Source organism: Larus michahellis, chromosome 1 (genome assembly GCF_964199755.1).
Source record: "Larus michahellis chromosome 1, bLarMic1.1, whole genome shotgun sequence".
NCBI classification, from domain to species: domain Eukaryota; kingdom Metazoa; phylum Chordata; class Aves; order Charadriiformes; family Laridae; genus Larus; species Larus michahellis.
In genome coordinates this window covers 98,486,486-98,506,564 of record NC_133896.1, presented here as the reverse complement: position 1 = coordinate 98,506,564, position 20,079 = coordinate 98,486,486, and the positions used below count along the sequence as shown (strand labels likewise).

General features: G+C 42.1%; 1 protein-coding gene across 1 annotated transcript; it reads left to right on the top strand.

Annotated features, from left to right (window-relative positions):
• The first annotated feature begins 2,922 nt into the window (after window positions 1-2,922).
• Window positions 2,923-17,685, top strand: TBX19 (T-box transcription factor 19). Its single transcript, XM_074595150.1, has 9 exons — window positions 2,923-3,240; window positions 3,434-3,660; window positions 9,327-9,591; window positions 11,489-11,623; window positions 12,439-12,500; window positions 13,578-13,639; window positions 14,317-14,505; window positions 15,356-15,488; window positions 16,641-17,685. The coding sequence occupies exons 2-9, from the start codon at window positions 3,464-3,466 to the stop codon at window positions 16,873-16,875; spliced, it is 1,278 nt and encodes a 425-aa protein (XP_074451251.1). The 5' UTR covers window positions 2,923-3,240; window positions 3,434-3,463; the 3' UTR covers window positions 16,876-17,685.
• Window positions 17,686-20,079: the final 2,394 nt, after the last annotated feature.

Below are 20,079 nucleotides of genomic sequence, written 5' to 3'. Positions count from 1 at the left end.
CTCTTTTGCAGCCCTCTCCCATGGCAGCTGCGTGAAGCAGAGGCAATGAAGCCTGATGTGTGGGATGGGATTCATATGGGTCTGGATGTGTATTTTAAAGTAAAATCTCAGCCCAAGCGCGTTCAACTGATCACTTGCTTGCACGCATGCAAACTTGTTATTTCTTTGGCTAATTCTTCTAGGTTGAAGATACATCAGTGGTGAGCTGCGCCTTCTGGATATGTTGCTACATCCATGACAAATTGCTCTTAGTCTGAGCTCTTACAGTTGAAACGCCCTTCCCCACGCTGCAAATAGCAATTGGGCTATTCCCACTAGCCAACCACAGGTAACTACTCTCATTTTGGAAAACGTTGTGGTGGCAAGTATCCTGAGCTATGGTAATACAGTTATAAAATTAAAATTCAAACTATATGAAAGTCAGGTATTTTAAGAGATTAGATTTGGGGGGAAGGAGGGTGTCCTCTGGGACATAAGACTTTTTGGCATCTTACACCTTGTGTGAGTGATAACCATAAGCACCCAAGCGTAACTTATTTCTAGCATCTGAAAGTGCATTTTCTTATTGTGTAGGATGCAAATTTTAGTATGATACTGCAAAGCAAATGCCTTCATGCTTCTCCCTTAGGGGGGCTATCTGTAAAAAATACAGTCTTATTGATGAAAAACTTGCTTTCCAGCCCATTACTGGAATGGTTCCATTACCCATTCCTTCCATATATCCTTCCTTCTCCACGGCTCTGTTCCCAGGACCTGGGCAGTCAGGGCAGGACCTCCCTTTCTTTTGCCTTGTGGCTGCCTCCATTTCCAATCCATCTTTGCAGAGCATATTCTTTACCTCTAGCAATTCACCCGTGCCTGCTGGTAAGACGTTTCCCTTCCTCATTTTGAAACCCCTCCATGAACGGGAATTGTTGTTACTACTGTGCATGCTTTTGATTTCCTTTAAGCTCTAAACATCTTGAGGAAGGCAGATTGTATGTGATTTTTCAGAGGCTCTAATCCGGTATTGCTCCACTTGAAGCCTGGAGGAGAGATGGGCAGACAGTACTGCTGAAAATCAAGCTGCTTCCCTTTTTATTTGTCTGTAGAAAGAACCGTATGTAACTACTGAAATATTACTACGTTTGTGAGTTATTGTCTCTGCACTTGCCTCAACTTTGATTTCCAAGCAACTAAGTCTCAAAAAAGCTGTGTGGAAATAGGGCTTTGACTAAAAATAAAATAAAAATTCCCAAAATAACACAGAGGTAATTGTTTTAGAGCTGTCTGAAACCCTGAAGTTGTTGAACTGCAATACGCAGTACTTCAGCCAGCTCTGATTTCTGTGTTTGTTTATATTTATAATATAATGAAATTAAAAACTGTCTCACAGTCAGCATAGTAAATGCATAGCAATCTGATCACATGCAGGGAAAAATTACAGTAGCAGCTTCTCTCTCCTCTTTGAGGATTTGAAAAGGAGAGCCTAAGCATAAACATATTCCATGTTACACAAACATACTACCTGAGATGCCATTATTTTTTCCAAATGTGAAGTGGTGCACTTCCAAGTACCTAAATATCCGATGGATTTTAAAAGTACATTCTTCAGTTGTTCAGCAGTGAAAGTGGGCTGGATATTAACTATTTGACAACCTCTAGTGTTAACTCACAAGGCGAGTTGCCTGATAATCTAGGTAATTTTGTTATGAGTTGACCAATATAAAAAGAATGTACATAAAGGCTATTAAGAAGAGAAGGAAGATGTATTAGAGTGTGAAGTTTGAAAGTAGCATGATTTGGATTACCCAGATGTAAAAATACCTCAGACCTGTCTGGCCTGCCCCTTCCAATGGTGCTGAGATTGCTGGGACTTGAAGGTTCTCTCCTAAAGTCTCCTGTTCTGCAGAACATCCCATTGCTGCAGAGCTGCAGCTGTGCTGTTTTGCGCAGGATCCTTATTCCATGTAGGGCTTGAGGGATTAGTAGGACTAGTAGCCAAATAAGGTGCCATACAACACAAATAGGATCAATGAGCTCTTAGGTAGATGGTGTCTCTCAGGATTTTTAACTGCAAGATCTGTTGAGCTTGTCAAATGATGAACTTTAATCCTGTTTTACAAAGCTTGCCAGACCCTTTCTTGTCTTTATAGATCCCATCAGTGATCCACTAAGTCATTTCATCTTTTAGAAAGGACTGGAAGCACAGGAATTCAACAGGGGCTGTTGAATTAAACAAATGCAAAGTTCTCAATAAGTAACTAGAAACTTTATTTCTCTAAAAACAAACTCCAAAAGTATGTTTTCATAATCGAGCCCCTGACTATGTCATGTCCAACAGACCAGAAGTTTCTCAGATGCTATCTGAGCTAGATGCATCAGCAGAAATTAGGCAATCAAATGCCTCGTTATGCGCCAAGGTCCAGTGTTTATGGGTCACCAGTATTCACGTTGTCTCCACCTAACCCTTCAGCATGGAATGGAACCCAGGTCTCTCATATCCCTGGCTGAGTGCTGAAATTGTTGGACTTTTCAGTAAAACAGTGCCTTCTTTTATGGCTGCGCTTTGCAGAGGGTATGTGCAATTGGGTCAGGCTTGTCAGAGAAGGTCTCAGCCTGAGGTGAGAGGGAATGCATCTTTTAGGGATGCTGAAGGAGTTTTTGTATGAGACAGACTTTGAGCTGGTCAGCAATGCCAGACCTCAGGCAGTTAGGCTGACACCCAGCCCCAGAAGCATGGGAAAATGCTCCTGTGTCCCTGGAAATGCAGCCAGAGAGGAGTTCAGCTGCTTGTGAGGTGCATCAGCAGTTTTGTGAATGACGGTGCGACCAAAGGATGGACACAGTAGGCATCAATGGTGGAGTGCAGGGATGCTACCCTCTCCTTGTGCATTGAAACCTCAGTGCAGAAGGGTCTCTTACTATTACATTTTGCTTTAGGAACACAGAGGAACAAGGTTAAAGCGCTTACTCAACGTGCCTGGTGGAAATATTTTAAGACTACCTTCTCTGTGTAACTATCTTGACTGTTACCAGCTCCTTCAGTTAGAGTCCGCATCAGCGTGAACGCAATTTCCATGCATTGTTTCAGTCTGGAAATGAAACAATTTTCATTAATGGAAACCTGGTTCTCAAGCAGAACAATTAGACCCACTTCAGGTTGAAAAAAGATAAAAGCATGCTAATTTGGATGGAGGACTCTTCTTTCAAGGCAGCCAATTGAGTCATCAGCCTGCCACCCACCTGACCGTCTGACAGGTAATTAGGAGATAGTCCTCTTTTTGTGTGGAGTGTGTGCGTAAACCTCCACACGCTAGTGTCACTGCCCATTGGGACTTCCAGAGGAAAGAGCTAGTCAGTGGCAAAAGAGTGAGAGGTGCACGTTTGTCAGACTGCGCCCAATGAACTGACTCGTTTTTTGATTTAGCTCGTGATTTTTGTCTTTTAACAGCTACCTGAAGTTTCTGGCAGTAAAGTCGTCATGGCAGACCTGGGCTGCAAAAAGCCCAGCGACTGCACCGTCTCCAGGCTACTCAGCGTAGTGGAGAGCGAACTCCGGGCTGGAAGAGACAAAGGCGACCCCACTGAGAAACAGCTCCAGGTTGTCTTAGAGGATGCGACGCTGTGGCAGAGATTCAGGGAAGTCACTAATGAGATGATCGTGACCAAGAACGGCAGGTGAGTGATCTGCTCAGCAGTGTGGGCTATGTGTAGATGACCGCCAGGGGGGTTAAGAGGTGTAATAATAAACTTGTGTGTGCAGACTCAAAAGAACTGCAAAGAGCACGTAACAGTTTTATCCCTGCAGCTTCACAGTCCCTTAAAATCTGCACATGAACAGAATGGGGTGTCCCTGCTCCTTTTTGGTCATGGCTAAGTTCCTGCCACCCTTTGTTCCTGCTTGTGAACGTATTGACTGACTTAAGATTGCGTAAAACGGGAACTTTTGCAAGGGAATAGATGGTACCTCTGAAAACCTTCTGAATGACTTCTTGTACTAATAATTATCAGCCTTTATTAGCAAGTCCTTACCTGTAGACTTCAAATTACTGTACAGAAGTCGATTGGTGGTGTTATCCCCAGCTGCAGTTCCTGTCTCTCTCTGGCCTTGGGTATTAACAGCTTGTACGAGCAGTCTGTACTAGAATGGGGTATAATAAAACTGTGCCCGTGTGGCATGTATGTGCAGTCCGGATTGCATGGTCCCGCTATGGCATTGCTCCGTAGTTGTTGCCGGTGCCCTTAGAAATGAGTGCAGAATATTGGTTAACACACACAGTTTTAGAAAGACAAAATATTATTATGTAAATAGATCACATATCTTACTATTTGAGGAACACGGAAAGGCATAGGAAAAGAGTGCAAAACCTGGTGAGAAAGATACTAATTCTGAATCAGACACTGGCTTGAAGGAGGCTCTCCACAGAGGTTCTGCTCTGAACTGGGCTGACAGCAGGGTCCAGCTCCATAACCAACAGGCAGCTACTAGAATAAGGATCGCTGGTACAGTGGTACTAAGGTTTTTATTTAATGTACCCTTGCCACCCCTCTGGTGTCCATCCTCTCCCCCCTCCCCCCACCCCCAACATGCACATTTTTCTTTTGCAAGACCTCTCTGGAGATCCACATAGGAGACAGGAATTAAGAGATGGAAAGAAAGATTTACTTACGTCATTAATTTTGCACACTTTGATTTAGCAGAGTTTTGGATGATACTGGTGTTGACTGTAGCTTGACAAGGGACATAAGTGAAAGCAGTTAAAAGGAAAAATCTCATCTGTTGGCTCAGCAAGGTTGTTCTGTTGAGAGAACAGCTACCTTCCCAAAATACCAGCTTCTAGTGTAACACTGCCTATTGCCATTCTGATTCCTCCTAATAAGCTATAGGGATAGAAATCTTCCGTTGAGGTTCTCTTTACACCAAGAAGCTGCTTTTGCTTCATTTAAATTGCTTTAAAAACTGCTGTTAGGCTACAGCAAACTTCTGAGTGGGCTTCCACTTAAACTGACTCCTTAGCAGTGTAAGTGACCAAAAATGAGGTAAGATTGGTTTGCCACAAATTAATTAAATTTGTACAAAGAATCACAGCTTACCAACAGGGTTTTTTCAGTCTCTTGCCACTCAGCTAATGTAAATCATGATTGCATGGTGATACTAGTTCTCGTGAGTGCGTAGATAAAATCTTTTTATCATGATAATAAGGGAACCTTTCATTATTTGAATATGCCTGGTTACTTTTTATTTCATTGTGTAAGCTGTCTTATTTTTCTTTATTCTAACATACGCTACTTATCAGCTTGATCCTATTTTTCCTAAAGCCAGTGACAGCTCTAGTTATGTCAGTGGGGGCAGGAATAGGTTCTTTATGATCGACTACAGCAATCTCAAAATAAAAAAGTATAAAAGTATGTCACATCGCCATCTGCATAAATCCTTTTAACAAAGTTACTGTAGCATCAGGGACTACGAAAAAGGATCTTTTGCATTTCTGAAAGTATGTTCCATAACAAACACACCAGCACACCAAAAAAAGGAAATATAGGCAGTGGCCTGCAGCAAAGCTCTGAACAACTCCATACTATTCAAAAGGAGACAAACTTGAGACAGGTTCCTATGAGTGCTCAGTTTTTTCAGGTTCAAGATTCTTCAGTGATTGTCTCCAGAGGGATTCTCAATAGAAAAAATATTGATCTAATTCTGCTGCTGCTTAAATCAGTAGAACTAACACAGTCATTCTTCCTGAAGGGTATATGAACACTTTTGAAAACTGTGTTCTACAAGTAATGAGAAGAGCCAGTCTGAATTTCTGCATGTGAAAACTAGGACTGTTTTTGCAAACACATTGTTAGCAAAATTCAGAAATTAAACTGAAACCTGATACAGGAGCATCCCAGAGAAAGAGAGGCTTACGGATTAGTGATCCTCAAGTGTCAAATTCTACCATGCACAATTCTATCTGCTGTGATTGAGTCATCTCTAATTGGTACCAAGGGTCCCAAAATGTCATAATTAGATGAACCAACTTCAGTGCTAATACATAGATATGTCTCTGTTGCTGTATCGTACTTCATTGTAATAATCACCTGCCATAGCAATATGCTTGGGTGCACAGGGAAGATAAGACATATTCTGAAGAGGATAGACATCAGCGAAGTTAAACCACACTCTATATCACAAAATACATCCCAATGGGCGCAGCTGATACAGTGTGAATCAGTCTCTTATTTTACTCAGATTTATTGCTTTCAATTGGCATTTCAATATCCAATGCTCTATGTTCTGATTGAGCAGGTTTTCTCTCTCAGTGTTTATGCCATATTAGCTACGCGGTATCCTGAGACTTTGCAATCCACGTTATTGTCTGGAGGCAGGAAGGTGCCACTGTTCCTCTCTGTGTACGGGGAGAATCCACAGCGGATCGATGCAAAGGCGAGTCGGGGGAAAGAAGCCCTTGCCAGGTTTAAATGCTAAAGCAACTTTACTGGTTACTACCCATTCAAGTTTGATACCAAACATCTTCCCACTCAAGTTCTGTACTCTGGAGTAATTGTAGCATATCTGTTCTAAATAAATTGAAGAGGCTGAAGTGCTCAGCTATTGCGGAAATGGAGGTCATGTGTGTACCTACCTGATCATTGAAACAAACATTCTAACTCAAACAGATTTGGAGAAATCACCATTTGTCATGCTAGAAGAAAGACAAATGTGATTTTAACAGTAAAGCCACTTAATCAGCAGAACAAATGAGGTGGCTGGTTTTCGATTGTTAGAATCTGTACAGTCAAGACATGCTAGTCCAAGTGAGGTGGGGATTAATTGTGTGTGAAGCAGGTTAACACAGGGAAATGCTATGATCTCTGTAATGCAGAAGGTTGGAATTGATGATGACTGTATTCTGCTGTTCATCTGTAGGTCTTCTGGGGATAAACTCAAGCCTCTCAAGTAGAAAGGCAAAGAAGCCTACGTTGTGGGCAGAGGAATTAGCAATCTGTATGTAACACAAAGAGTTCTGAGAAATCTAGTGAAATTAAATTTTCATGTGGATGAATTTTCCCCTCCACTTCAACTTCAGCTAAATATCTAAGTGGGTTACTTTGAAGACTGACTGCAGAGGGCCTGGGGGGTGCAGGGAGCAATGCATCCATACTTATTACCACATCCAAGCTTGATAGCTGGTGCATCCTGATCAGGAAGACACATTAAATGTAGCATATAAATCCTTGGCTAAGCTTCTATTTAGTTAGAAAGATCATGGTTCAATATACCTTTCTCAATGTTCACTGGCCCTACATCACCACGTATTTGTATTAGATGAAAATCTCAAATTTCTCAAATCCTTTCTTTTCCTGTGAGCAGAGGTGATGAATGTATACAGCAAGAACTACATAAAGGTGCCCAGAAAGGTAGGTGGTGAGTGGGATGTTATAGGAGCACAGGAGATTGTCAGCAGCTGGGGGCCGCTGCAGAGTATGGCTCTGGGGGCAGAGACTCTTGGTGTCCCTTGAGACAGCCTGGAGTTTCAGTTCCCTTCTTCTGTATTTTGGACATCTTGCACCACTACCCAGCTAAGCCGAGGGAGCTACCTCAGCTCCATGGCCACGGACCTCAGACAACTGCTGTGGTTGCTTGGTGTAACCAGTCTCTCTGTACCCGTAGAGAAAAGGAGCTTGAAGATTCATTGGCCTGCGCATAAAAATGTGGCATAGAAAAATGACTCTTGCCAGGAGAGGTCAGTATGGAGGTGTCTGGGGCAAGGAGGCCTCTTATTCATATAAGAAGAATGTAGGAGATGATACGTAACAGCTATAATAATCCTACGCAGTAACAACGTGTATTCTCTGACAAGCTAAGAAACTTAATGAATAGGATGCCTCTGCTGGGAGACTCCTCTGTTCTACCAACCACAAATTTTTCTCACTTCCTGAAACTGTTGGAGCCCTACTAACTCTATTGCTCCAGACTTTCAGGCACTGAGATGCCAATTCAAAGCTATGTGGTATGGATCACAAGTACCAGGACAGACAGAAAACTGCTGCAAATCTGGCTGTGAGCTGCTGCAAATCTCCTTTACAAAAGAAAAAATAATAATTAAAAGAGGATTGAGAAAAGGTGGCATTGGACCTTTAAGCACATAAGGAGCGTTTTCCCAAAACTAAACAAAGGCAGGATTTCAGTTTAAGGTCCCTTCCAACCCTAACAATTCTGTGATTCAGTTTTAAATGCCCAAGATGGTGGGAAGGCTGGATGATAGATGCTTAGAGTTCAGGGAACTTACATTGCATCTAAGGTGGAACTAAAAGCAGAAGTACCTGATCAAGCTGATGAGGTCAGGGAATACAGAAGGATGGGATCAACTTTAAGAACTGCCAAGTGCAAGGTCTCAAGGCAAGGATTTTAACCAGACTTCTCAAACTGGAGATTTATGTAATGGTAGTGGGACAGTACATGAATGCTTGCACTTCAGAAAGGGAGAAAACATGTTTCAGCTAACTACAGACTTCTTAATATATCCCTGTAATAAGAATTCAGGATGTGTTTTGAAGGAAAGAGTAATTAAATATGTGGAAGACAACAGAAAATGAGTTAGAAAGACATTTGATTAAATTTTAAGTCATGCCAGGCTAACCTGATGAAGTAAACAAGTGTTTTTAGACAAGAAAAATGTAGCAGATTTATTAGGGCTTTTAGAATAGTGCTACCTGGAAGCTATTACTCAAGTGGGAGATGTCAGGGATCAACACAAGAAACAAGGGAAAAGACAGAGGGAAGTGACTGACTCTGCTCACAAAGACTATGGAATATGACAGTCTCTTCAAAGGAAGGGAGAAAAAACTTTTGATTATAGAGCAGTGTGGTCAATGCATCCAACTGGAATCTGATGAGTACCTGGGATTAAGTCCTGAGTGCTGGTGATTGCAGGATGATTTCAGAGGAAGTGCACTTTATCATAAGATTCTGCAGTTGATGCAGTGGATTTGTGGTTCAGCTCCACCTTCTCAGCTATGTTCAATCCTATTCATGCCTTCTTGTTCCACACCTAAGGATGCATTTCGCATGTCTGGCTCCCATGGACCTTATTGAGACTAAACACAGTACATTAATAATGTTCATAACTCTTGGCATGATAAAGACGTTAGTGCCCTACCATAGAGATAACATGGGGTTTTTTTTCCAAATAATTGAAATAAAATAAAGGATTAACCTTTAAGAGAGTTCTTGAGCTAGATGGAGGGAGGATGTTTTTTCACATTGACCTAATCTGTGAGCATCTGCTCACAAGCATACTAAGGAGTCTTTTAAAACCAGTTTCCAGTGATGTCCCCCTTTTTTCTTTCCTGGCCAGGCGGATGTTCCCTGTTTTGAAGATCAGCGTGTCAGGCTTGGACCCAAATGCCATGTATTCCTTCCTGTTGGACTTCGCCCCGACTGATGGCCACCGCTGGAAGTACGTCAATGGAGAATGGGTGCCGGCTGGGAAACCAGAGCCACCAAACCACAGCTGCGTTTACATCCACCCAGACTCTCCCAACTTTGGGGCCCATTGGATGAAAGCTGCCATTTCCTTCAGCAAAGTCAAACTTACCAACAAGCTCAATGGGAGTGGGCAGGTATGGCCTGATGTTTCCTCGTACACCTCTTGGCTTCAATTGCAAGCACCTACCAATCAAGAAATATCAAGGGTGCATTTATGTAATTACAGAGGCCCTTACAGGCCTCTTCACCCACAGATGCCAATTATTCTCTGTAGGCCAAATGTAAACAGGAATAAACAGGCCTTAATTGGCGCTTTCAGATTTTAATGGACTTCTTGATGTTAAGAGAGACAGAGTGCTGTGGTTTACTTAATCATCAGGGGGCTTTTCAGAGTTGGTCTTGTGTACTGGGGATTTTTACATAGGACTTCAGAGAAGGGGGAAAAAATGGTCACAGGTATTAGGTTTTTGTTGTGTTCCCCCATGTTGTTTGGTGTAAGTGGAATGTTGGCAGGAGTCAGATAGCAGAATAAAAGGCTGCTCCTAAATGAAATAATTACTACGTCTGCTTCTGCATCATGATAATTATCAATATTCTATTGAATCAGCTTTGGCCTTTGGAAAGAAACCACATGTACCAGAAATAAGTGACTTTCTCTTTGAACCCCTTAAAAATGCAAACAGGAAAATTAGTTTTGTTTCGTATTTTATTTTTGATGATGCATCTAAAGGTAAAATGTTGCACAAGACCTTTTGTTTGCTTGTTTGTTTTGTACAAAACTCCTACATTGGATGATACTTGCCAGCCCAGAATCAATTTCTTTGATGTAAATATTATACATTCTCTATCTGTTATTTCCATTAGGTTTGTTAGGTACATCCATGAGGCTAGTAACCTAATTAGGTAGGAAATTATCTCAGTTTTTACGGACTGGAGAACAGAAATATGACCTGACTTTTCCTAAGTCACAAATGGAATTGGCACACAAGATTTACTGTGGAGCATAGAACGGGATCTGAATTTGCAAATTCTTGTCCTACATCCAGGACCTCAGAAAAGTATGCTCGGGGGTAAAAAAGCTGCAGGAAACCATTGGAGGGTCAAAGAGACCCTGGGTTAAAAACAGGGGAATGCAATTATGTGTGTATATATATATATGATGAAGTGGAGAGGAAAAAGTAGGAAGCAGGAGAGGAAAAGCCATATGAGAAACAGAGCCCAAACAAAAGTCACTAAATAAAAGTCACTAAATAACAAATGACTGAAGCTCCTCTCCTTTTCTTTTGAAATCTTGACAACAGCGTTAAGGTAAACCGTGTCTTCACTCTGTGCTGCAGCTTCTCCTTCTGTGATGTTGTTAGAAAGTAATAGCTGACTAGGAGTGCTTTATGCTAATGGGTGCGTTCTTCTATCTTTCTGTCTTTCTTTCTATCCATCTGTATGTATGTATGTATATGTATGCACACAGCACTTTCCAAAGTACAGAATTTTTTTAAAAATAAATATCTTTTTCTTGTGGTAGAGAGAATTAAGCAATATAATAGACTTCCTGAGGAAGGTGAATTGTGGAATCAATGCTATTCCCAGTTTTTCATGCCAGGTTAGAGACCTCTGCCAAGGCTTGTTTAGATACACTTCATCTTGCCCAGGAAGATGGCTAGGTGACTGCCTCAGCTCCCTCCTCGCCCTGATTTCTGTGATGGTGATTCTGAGTCTTTCAAATAGCAGGGATTGCCCTTTAACTGTTTCAACAGCATCTAGTGCAGTAGAAGCCCAATGGTTTGAAGTCCACGCAAATATTCACTAATTCTGCTGTACTGAAAGCTTTAAATCCAAGTCCAGTGAAGTCTCACTCTGTTCAGCCCTGTGGTTGATGAGAAGGGAGGAAGGCACCTGCCCTTCTGCTTTCAGTAATCACTGACTGGGGAGGTTTAGCAGTGACCTCTGGTCTATTATAGAGCCAGAGCGAAAGAGCAGCTGTGGGATACCAGAGTGGCATTGGGGTCTGTCTCTCCGTTTTGTTTTCTGCAGATAATGTTGAACTCCCTGCATAAATATGAGCCCCAGGTACACATAGTTCGCGTAGGAGGCCCCCACCGGATGGTGATGAACTGCTCCTTCCCTGAGACGCAATTCATAGCTGTGACTGCTTATCAAAATGAAGAGGTAGGCAGATGCCACACTGTGCTCTTGGTTACCATTGATGAGATATATTAAAAGCTTATTAACTACAAGTTCAGCATGGACAGACTAGTCCTTTTCTTGTTTCCCTACCGATCTCATGCAGTGTAATGCTCCATCCCGTCTAATACTCTGTCTTCTCTCTGCACGAGAACATTGTCTAATCTAATGTCCGGCTGCAGTACTAAGCCAGGTTTAGCTTAATATCCTGCCACGGCTATTCCAGACTGGTCCATCTGTCCTGGCATCCCAATCCCTTACTGGAAAAAAAGCCTCTACAGTCAAATCCAATATCTTTCTGCAGCAATGACTGATAGCCATAATGATAACCCTATCTCTCCCTGCTCTTTATAATATATGCAATTGCAGAACAGCACAACATTCCACAGGAAAATTTCCTCCCAACCCCAAGAGTGTAATTGAGGGATGCTTCGGATTGTGACAATTGCAAACTCATGTGCCACATCCCCTAGCTACTGTTGCTGCAGATTTGATTTATGCTTGGTAGGAATTCAGTGTTTAAAGTCTCTTGAAACGGTCCACCATCCCACAGGATTTGCCAGACTGGACCATCCCATTAGGCTGCCCCGACCGGTGCTGTGCCTGTGGCACTGATCGGTGCACAGCACTCTGCATCAAGCAAAGCTCTCTCCCAACCAACCCTGGGAAACAGCATGTGTGGGGATATATTTTGTTAGGCTAACCAAGGCAGTCCCACTTAAACTACTCTGGAAGATGTTTTGTCAATTGTCTATTCCAAATTGCCTTCACTAATATGCCTTGTTTTCTGTAAACTCAAGATAACAGCTCTCAAAATCAAGTATAATCCCTTTGCCAAAGCCTTCCTGGATGCAAAAGAAAGGTGAGTTGTTAATTTTTTGCTCCAGTCGTAATTTGCTGCTGGTATGGTTAAAACCATGGCAGCACAATGTGAAAGATAAATTATATAACTTAATCTTGTTTCTAGCGTCTTAAATCCATAGTCACTCCACTGTTATTAGTGGGGAGACTCTCTCTGTAAGTATTACAATAGGGTCTGAAGTGGGTGAATGTCCTCTTGGGGATCCTAGGATTTAGCACTGGCTACCCAGGAAGCCTGAAATAAGATGGTGTCAACTTCCCCAGTAACGTTATACACTGTGTATGTTCACCACGTTGTACTTACACTCCAATGAATCCCATAATTTGATAGCTCAGGGAGAATAAAAGTTAACTGCAGATGTCAAAAAGCGTACCTAAAGTGAAATTGCACTGTAACTGTAATATAACTACACTGCTATTATTAAATCTGTGTGATAATGTATGATGTGTTTATTAAAAGTAACCTGTAGGTGCTAACTATGTAAGGTGTTAGAGATACTTCCATCGGAAACGAATTGTGGTTTATCTTTCAAAGTTTTACTTGCATCATCCATGCAAATGCAGTGGGACATCCAATTTGTTTGGACCTGCTATGTCTTCTGACACATGAAGTGACCCATGTGCCTGCAGGAGAATCTGTATTTTTTTCCATTCTTCTCACCACTTAAGAAGCTGCTGTGTCTCAGCGTCAGGGTTTCCAGCTGTGAAGGGAGAATGCTACCTTCAGCTTGCCTGGCTGAGCAGGAGACAGAGCCCTCCTTGGTCTGGGCGGGAGGCCAGGCTGAGCCTGCTGATGGAAGCAGGAACAGTGCCCACAGGTAGATTTAGAATTACAGGTCCAGCCCCCGAATTTGGCACAAACATAGGAACATTTTTATGTATGGCATGAAACATAAGTTCCTGTTTCCCTTATGGTAGACTGCAGACAAGTCTACTGCTGCCTAGCAAGTAGTTAAAGAGGATGGATTTCCTTCCTTTTTAACTTACTTTTCCTTTTTTTAAGTGAATAGTTTTGTTTTTAACTTTCTTCTGTAATTTCTCAATGAGAAGTTTTACCACTAAGTATTTTGCTTTTCAGAAACAGTCCCAAGGATGCTCCAGAAACAGTCTCTGAAGGACAACATATGACCTATTCTCACTGTAAGGTTTTTATTCATGTCATCTGGAAGTTGTGTGTGATACGATAAGTGCTGGGAACCTGGGACTTGCTTAACTGGATCATACCAGTCATTCACCGAGTCCTGAACTGTGTTCATAGAAAGGGACCCTTTAAATAATAAAAAAAAGAAGATAGAAGACACCTCACAGTAGGAAATAATGTGACAGTTTCTGCAAGGGGATCATTTTCCTTATGATCCATTTTTGAATATTAAAAGCAATCTAGAATCAAGATGATGTATGACATTTTTAAGGCTTTCTCCCCCCCCTTTTTTTAACTCGTAACTGTGAATATTTGTGTGACCTATAAAAGTACCTTTCACTGTTGAACACGTAAAAAAAATGGGGGAAGCAGAGTTTGTTTTAATGATGGTCCGTTTTTCTTTCATTTGTTCTTTGATGTTTGTGACATTTTCTAGTAGTTGTTTTTAGGTTTTGTTTTTAGGGTTGATGGTTTTGGGTTTTTTTTGTGGGAGATTTTTTGGATTGTTTTTTGTTTCTTTGTTGTTTTTTTTTATTGTCAGTTGTTCCATAAACCAGTATTTTGGAAACTGCTTGGTATTTCTGAGGCACAGCTGATTCTGCAAGAAGGCTGGTTGCTTTATTGTATTGCAGTGGTTTAGTGCAATCATCGTTTTCTTCTCTCTTTCCCCTCAAAGTGGGTGGCTGGTTGATTTCCAACCCGGATACAATGTGTGCATCAGGAAGCTCCAATTATCAGTACACTGGACCTTTGCCTCTGCCAGCTCCACGCACTCCTCACAGCTGCGAGCGATATTCAGCACTGCGAGGGCATCGGGCTGCTCCGTACCCGCCTTCCTACATGCAGAGAAATCATTCACCTACAGGTACAACTGTAATGCTGCTTTGCTTCCAGGGAACAGACACTCTGCGTGACTGACCCTTGCTTTAGGTTTGCACAAGCATCAAAACAAGCAAGAGCTGAGGCTAGGAAAGAGCATGATGAGTGTCCATAACCATCTGCACTGAACTCTGCACGCACAGAGTATGTTTAAGGCAGCTAAGCAAGAGCTACAAAGAGCTGGGTGCACTGTAACTGTTAATTATTATAAGTAAAAGTGAACGACCTTGCTTAAAGTACAGGTCCCAATTATACAAAAAGAGCATTGTAAGCCTTCTTCCGATGTCACGCCATGAAGCAGTCACGCTCTCAAGCTGAAGCAGCCCTTTGGAACATGGTAGGAGCTGACCTGAGTCGACGGCATTTTGGTATTGCAAAAATGTGTGTTCAGTTCCTTTCACTCTCTAGATCTGGGTGCAGAGTTCCAGTAATTGATTCTACTGTGATCACAGGAAACTGGTCAGAAACAAGAGTAAGGATAAAGTAATCTGCTCACTAATTATAATTTAGCAAGGCATCTTGTTTAACAGAAATATTTAAACTCAAGTTATGAGCAAATTTGTGTCAAAATATTCCCAAGTCATATGGCATTAATGAACTTGCAGAAATGCATATCCTATGTCTATCATGCTGTACCTTCTCATATATCCCACCTGAAATTACAGTGGCACCTTGCTACCCTCTTAATAAACACATGAATTTTGTCCTTTTTTCTATGATTAGGAACCTCATGATCAGGTTGCTTCCTCGGGCCTACCCATGTTCTGTTGCCTTAACACAACGTCTGTGCAACAGTCACTGAGGATTTGTTTGTTACTTTTTTTCCCTCCCCAAAGTTAATTTGTTGGAGAGCTCCAGCAATAATCTTCAGGTATTCTCAGGACATGACAGCTGGACTTTGTCATCTTCTCCACATGCTAATTTGCTCTCAGTGCCACACACGAAGGGAGCTGCCAGCCCCGGACCCAGGTAAGGTTACAAGAAAACTGCTGGTATTAGGAGCAGTGAGGCTTGTAGGACTGCCGTGGTGATGCACACTTTGTTCCAAGCTTTAATCAGCATCCAGGATTTGAAACATGTCCTAAGTGCCCAACTCGATTCCTCGGCAGATTTTTCTGACAAGCTAATTATCTCCTGCTCTGAAATCAATGGGAGCTTTGTTTTTCCCCAGCACTGCTGAAAATCAGGGTCTCGGAACAGCCACAGAGAACTCTGGTATCTACAATCACAGAATCACAGAATGGTAGGGTTGGAAGGGACCTCTGGAGATCATCTAGTCCAACCCCCCTGCCAGAGCAGGGTCACCTAGAGCAGGTTGCACAGGAACGCGTCCAGGCAGGTTTTGAATGTCTCCAGAGTTGGAGACTCCACCACCTCCCTGGGCAGCCTGTTCCAGTGCTCTGCCACCCTCAAAGTAAAAAAGTTCCTCCTCATGTCTAGGTGGAACTTCCTATGCTCAAGTTTGTGCCCATTGCCCCTTGTCCTGTCGCTGGGCACCACTGAAAAGAGCCTGGCCCCATCCTCCTGACACCCACCCTTTAAGTATTTATAAGTGTTGATTGAGTGTAATGCTCAATCTGTAAGCGTTTTAAAGCCAAATTATTTTTCTGTATATATTCCTCACTATTCTCTTGCATGAAATGAGACTCCTACTCCCATGCAGGGATGTAACAATCTAAATCATGTTCTGTTATAAAATATTGTTAATAGGGTAGTAAACAGTGCTAGGAATGGGTGAAATTTATAGCTAGAGAGTCAATCAATTATCAAGAATTTCCCCTTCTTTTCTCAAAATAAATGCACACATTTCTTCTCTAATTTAAGTGCCAGGAAAATTCAATTATTTAAAATTCATAAGAACCCATGGAGAAGATCTTTATGTCTTGAAACCTTACATATATTTGTACATTTCTCTCCATGCCTCTCTCCAAGGTCACCAGGTCTGATGGCTGCTGCTGTTTTTTCACTTAAGATCTGCAAGGCTAATATAGTTTAGTAACTCGATTCGGATAGCTGCGCTGCCCTTTAGCAGATAACACACTTGACTTTACTGTGGTAAGTCTTGTGCAGAGGAAAATGGTTTGAAATAAGTCATTCAATTTGTACTGCTTTTTTTTCCAGCCACTACCCTTGCTTGTGGACAGTGAGCAACAGTGCTGTAAATGTTTCCAACCCAGGAAGCGAGGTGAACAGCAGCCCTTCGAGCATGTTTCTAAGGGGTAATGTTCCCTTACCTGCTGCATCCTCAGTCCAAATCCCTCTGCAGGGAACGGTGTCTGGCAGCATGGAAACACAAGGGGAAACCGCTCTAGCCAGGCTAGCCGACTCTGCGTGGACATCCTCACACTCCTTTTAATGGACAGGCAGCTCAGGAGGGGAGCTCAGCCAAACAAGACTGACACAAATGGCAAACGACCCCCTGGAATTGCAGCTCAGAGCAGGGATGTGCATGCAGAAAACGGACTTCATCAAGCCTCACTTTCCATAATGTACCTCTTGTGTGCCAGAGAAGCCAAAATGCATAATGCAAAGGCAGCAAATGTTATGGGAACCAGCTTATTACTGTAACCTTTATGCATCATTCAGGATGATGTCCAGAAAGAATCTTTGTAGTTAGTTTTGCTCTGTATCACATAAAAAAATCGTCAGAGACATGGGACTGAGTGAAGCAGACGTGGCAGCTGGGTATTTGCATGTCATTTTAAAAGTCCTTTCTGTAACTAACAGCCAAGTCCAGGGGAAATTGTGAGCAAATTTGCAATTAGAAATTTGAAGGGACAGCACTGCTTTAAAGACTTGCTGAATCTGTCACATAAAGGTTTTCACAATACCTGAAACTAAACCCTTCAGGGGATGAAATTAGTCTGACATCCTAACGCCACCTGCATACAGTATTCTCTGTCCCCTTCCCAGCTCCTGTTTGCTGTTTGTGTGCTGTAGGGATAATGGACACGGGCTGAGAAAGTGGCTGCATTGTAGCAGCAGTGTGAAGGGCCTCTGGTTTAGCATTTATAGTCTGATGTGATGGTCTTTGAAATGAAAAGTTCCAATGTTTTCTGTATGTGTTATTTTTGAAAGGGTGGAGGGAAAAGAATTATAGAAAAGATTCAGCTTGCATTTCCACTTTGCTTCAGGTATAAAGTACAAATAAAATATGAATAAATGGTGTGTTATCTCCTCAGTGCCTTTCCAAGGTGTAAACACACATACAGTATTTTTCACCTAACAGCCTCTGAGCAATTTAAAGCAGCTCTGCCAGAAGCAAGTTTGACAGGACTGGCTGTATGCTCTTGGGCATGGTATTTCGTGTCTTTGTACCTGTTTCCCCTCTCACCTTTTGTCTGTTTCAGCTTCCTTTTTCAGCTTTTCCTATCCTGTGTGAGTGTACATCTGGCATAGTGGAGGCCTGATCCTGTCTGGGATTTCTAACCACCCAGTGTGATGCAGATAGAATCACAGAATTGCTGAGGTTGGAAGGGACCTTTCTGATCATCTAGTCCAAACATCAACCTAACTCTGACAAAAAACATCACTAAACCATATCTCTACGCACTATGTCTACCCGTCTTTTAAATATCTCCAGGGATGGTGCCTCAACCACTTCCCTGGGCAGCCTGTTCCAATGCTTAATAACCCTTTCAGTGTAAAAATTTTTCCTAATATCCAGTCTAAACTTCCCCTGGTGCAACTTGAGCCGTCCCTCAATCTTCCTTCTCCTCTCATGTACCTCCTCAGGCAAGCCCTATCAACTTCTCAGAGAAGAGTGCTGCTATTTGATCTCATGTAGGGGTAAAGAAAAAATTGCAAGCTAACTCATGTAGATGTGTCTCTCTATAATGAAATGCCCAGCAGCAGTTCAGTTCTGTTTACAATCATGAGCATTGACAGGGGCTGGATCGATACCCCTCAAAGAGGAAATCCTCAGCATAGGTATAGCTCCTGCGACCTGGTGTCTCTACAGAGGTGTTTCTGGTTCTGTCAGATACAGCAACATTCCCTTTGTGAATACTCATGTATTGCATACAGGCTCTGGGAGCAGCATTTTATTTTGGGTAGACATTAGGGGCAGCAGCAAGGAGCACATTTTCATTTAGGCCATCAAATGTTCATCTGTCTGGTGAACTCAGCAAGATCCTCTTTCATATTCTATTACCTTGGCCCTGAACCGTCCCCTTAAGGTGCTCTCAGTATTACACGTTTTCATGACTTCCCCATCTGGCCTTTCAGATTTGCTGCAGGCAAGACAATGTGCCAGGATGCACTCGGTAACCCTGTTAGTTTTACTGACTTGTGCTGCTATCCCCTAAAAGCAAAGCAATGAAGCTGCCTTGGATGTTGATGTTTATTAATAGAGGCATTGGTCAAACAGGAGCTAACAGAGTGCAAAAAGCTCTGTGGCCTGCTATCAGTCTAATCCATAACAGTTATGACTGTAAATCTGCCTTTCCACATTCTGCAAAAAGCTTGGTGATGAGTTTCTCAATGTTGTGTTTCTCTACCTTGCAGCCAGAAAGATGTTTCTCTCAAAAATAGCTCTGCTTTACACATGAGGTTTATTAACTAACTTATGCTACCCTCTTCTGGCTGTTCAGCTCCCCACATACACACTACATGCTGAGTTTATATACGATGGCTAGAGATGCTAAAAAAAGGAAAGTGGCAACTTCTCTATGTTCCAGGACTTGCTATGCTTCCTTCAGAGTTAACGAGTTGGATAATTTTTTAGTTTTCCCATATACTGCATTACAGTAACAGAAGAGTGATTATAAGGTGTTACACAAACTCCATTTTTATTTCACACATAAACAATCTAGGAGAGAATCCAATTAGCTTTCCTGGTAGGAAAGGATAGGATTGAAAGGATAAAAAAAGGATCAAACTGAACAAGCAGAGTTATTTTTCTTTCTTATCACTGTAAGAGCTGCCATGACTCATGTCACAGGAGGCAAAAAGTTCTGAGATCTCAGAAACAAGCTAAGTTTTTGTCATTGCAGACAATCTGATTTAGCCAAAGCCTGAGAAATGACATGGAAGGATAAAAATACCCCAAGCTTGCTCACCACCTTGACCTTTTACTACTTTGGAAAAGGCTTTGAGAATTGGTATCTGTCTTGGACAGACGACTTCTAAGGAGCAGTGGGAGCACTGAAGAAAGCTTTTGCCACTTGTTGACAAGAAAAGCTGCTGGTTTAACTTTGCAGACCTCCTTTCCCACTGCAGTTGAGTTCCCTACAGCGCAGTAAAAAGCTGGGATGCTGGCTGCAGCATTCTCCCGTGGGAGGTGGATTCCCTTAAACTGTATATAAACCATTCCCCTCCTGATAAACCATTATTGTAGATTTGTGTTTGCACCTATAGTGCCCTTGTTCCCCAATAGATTTCTGCTTGCCATTAAAAAGCATACAATAATAATTTCTGACTGAGTATTTCACTGGTTCACAGTAACTTAAATTGCAGCAAAAGAAGAAAGTAAACACACACCACCACCATCCCAGTTTTTATGTATCTTGACAAAGTCACTTCTTGATTTTGTGGAAGAGAAATACATCAAGAGACTGGA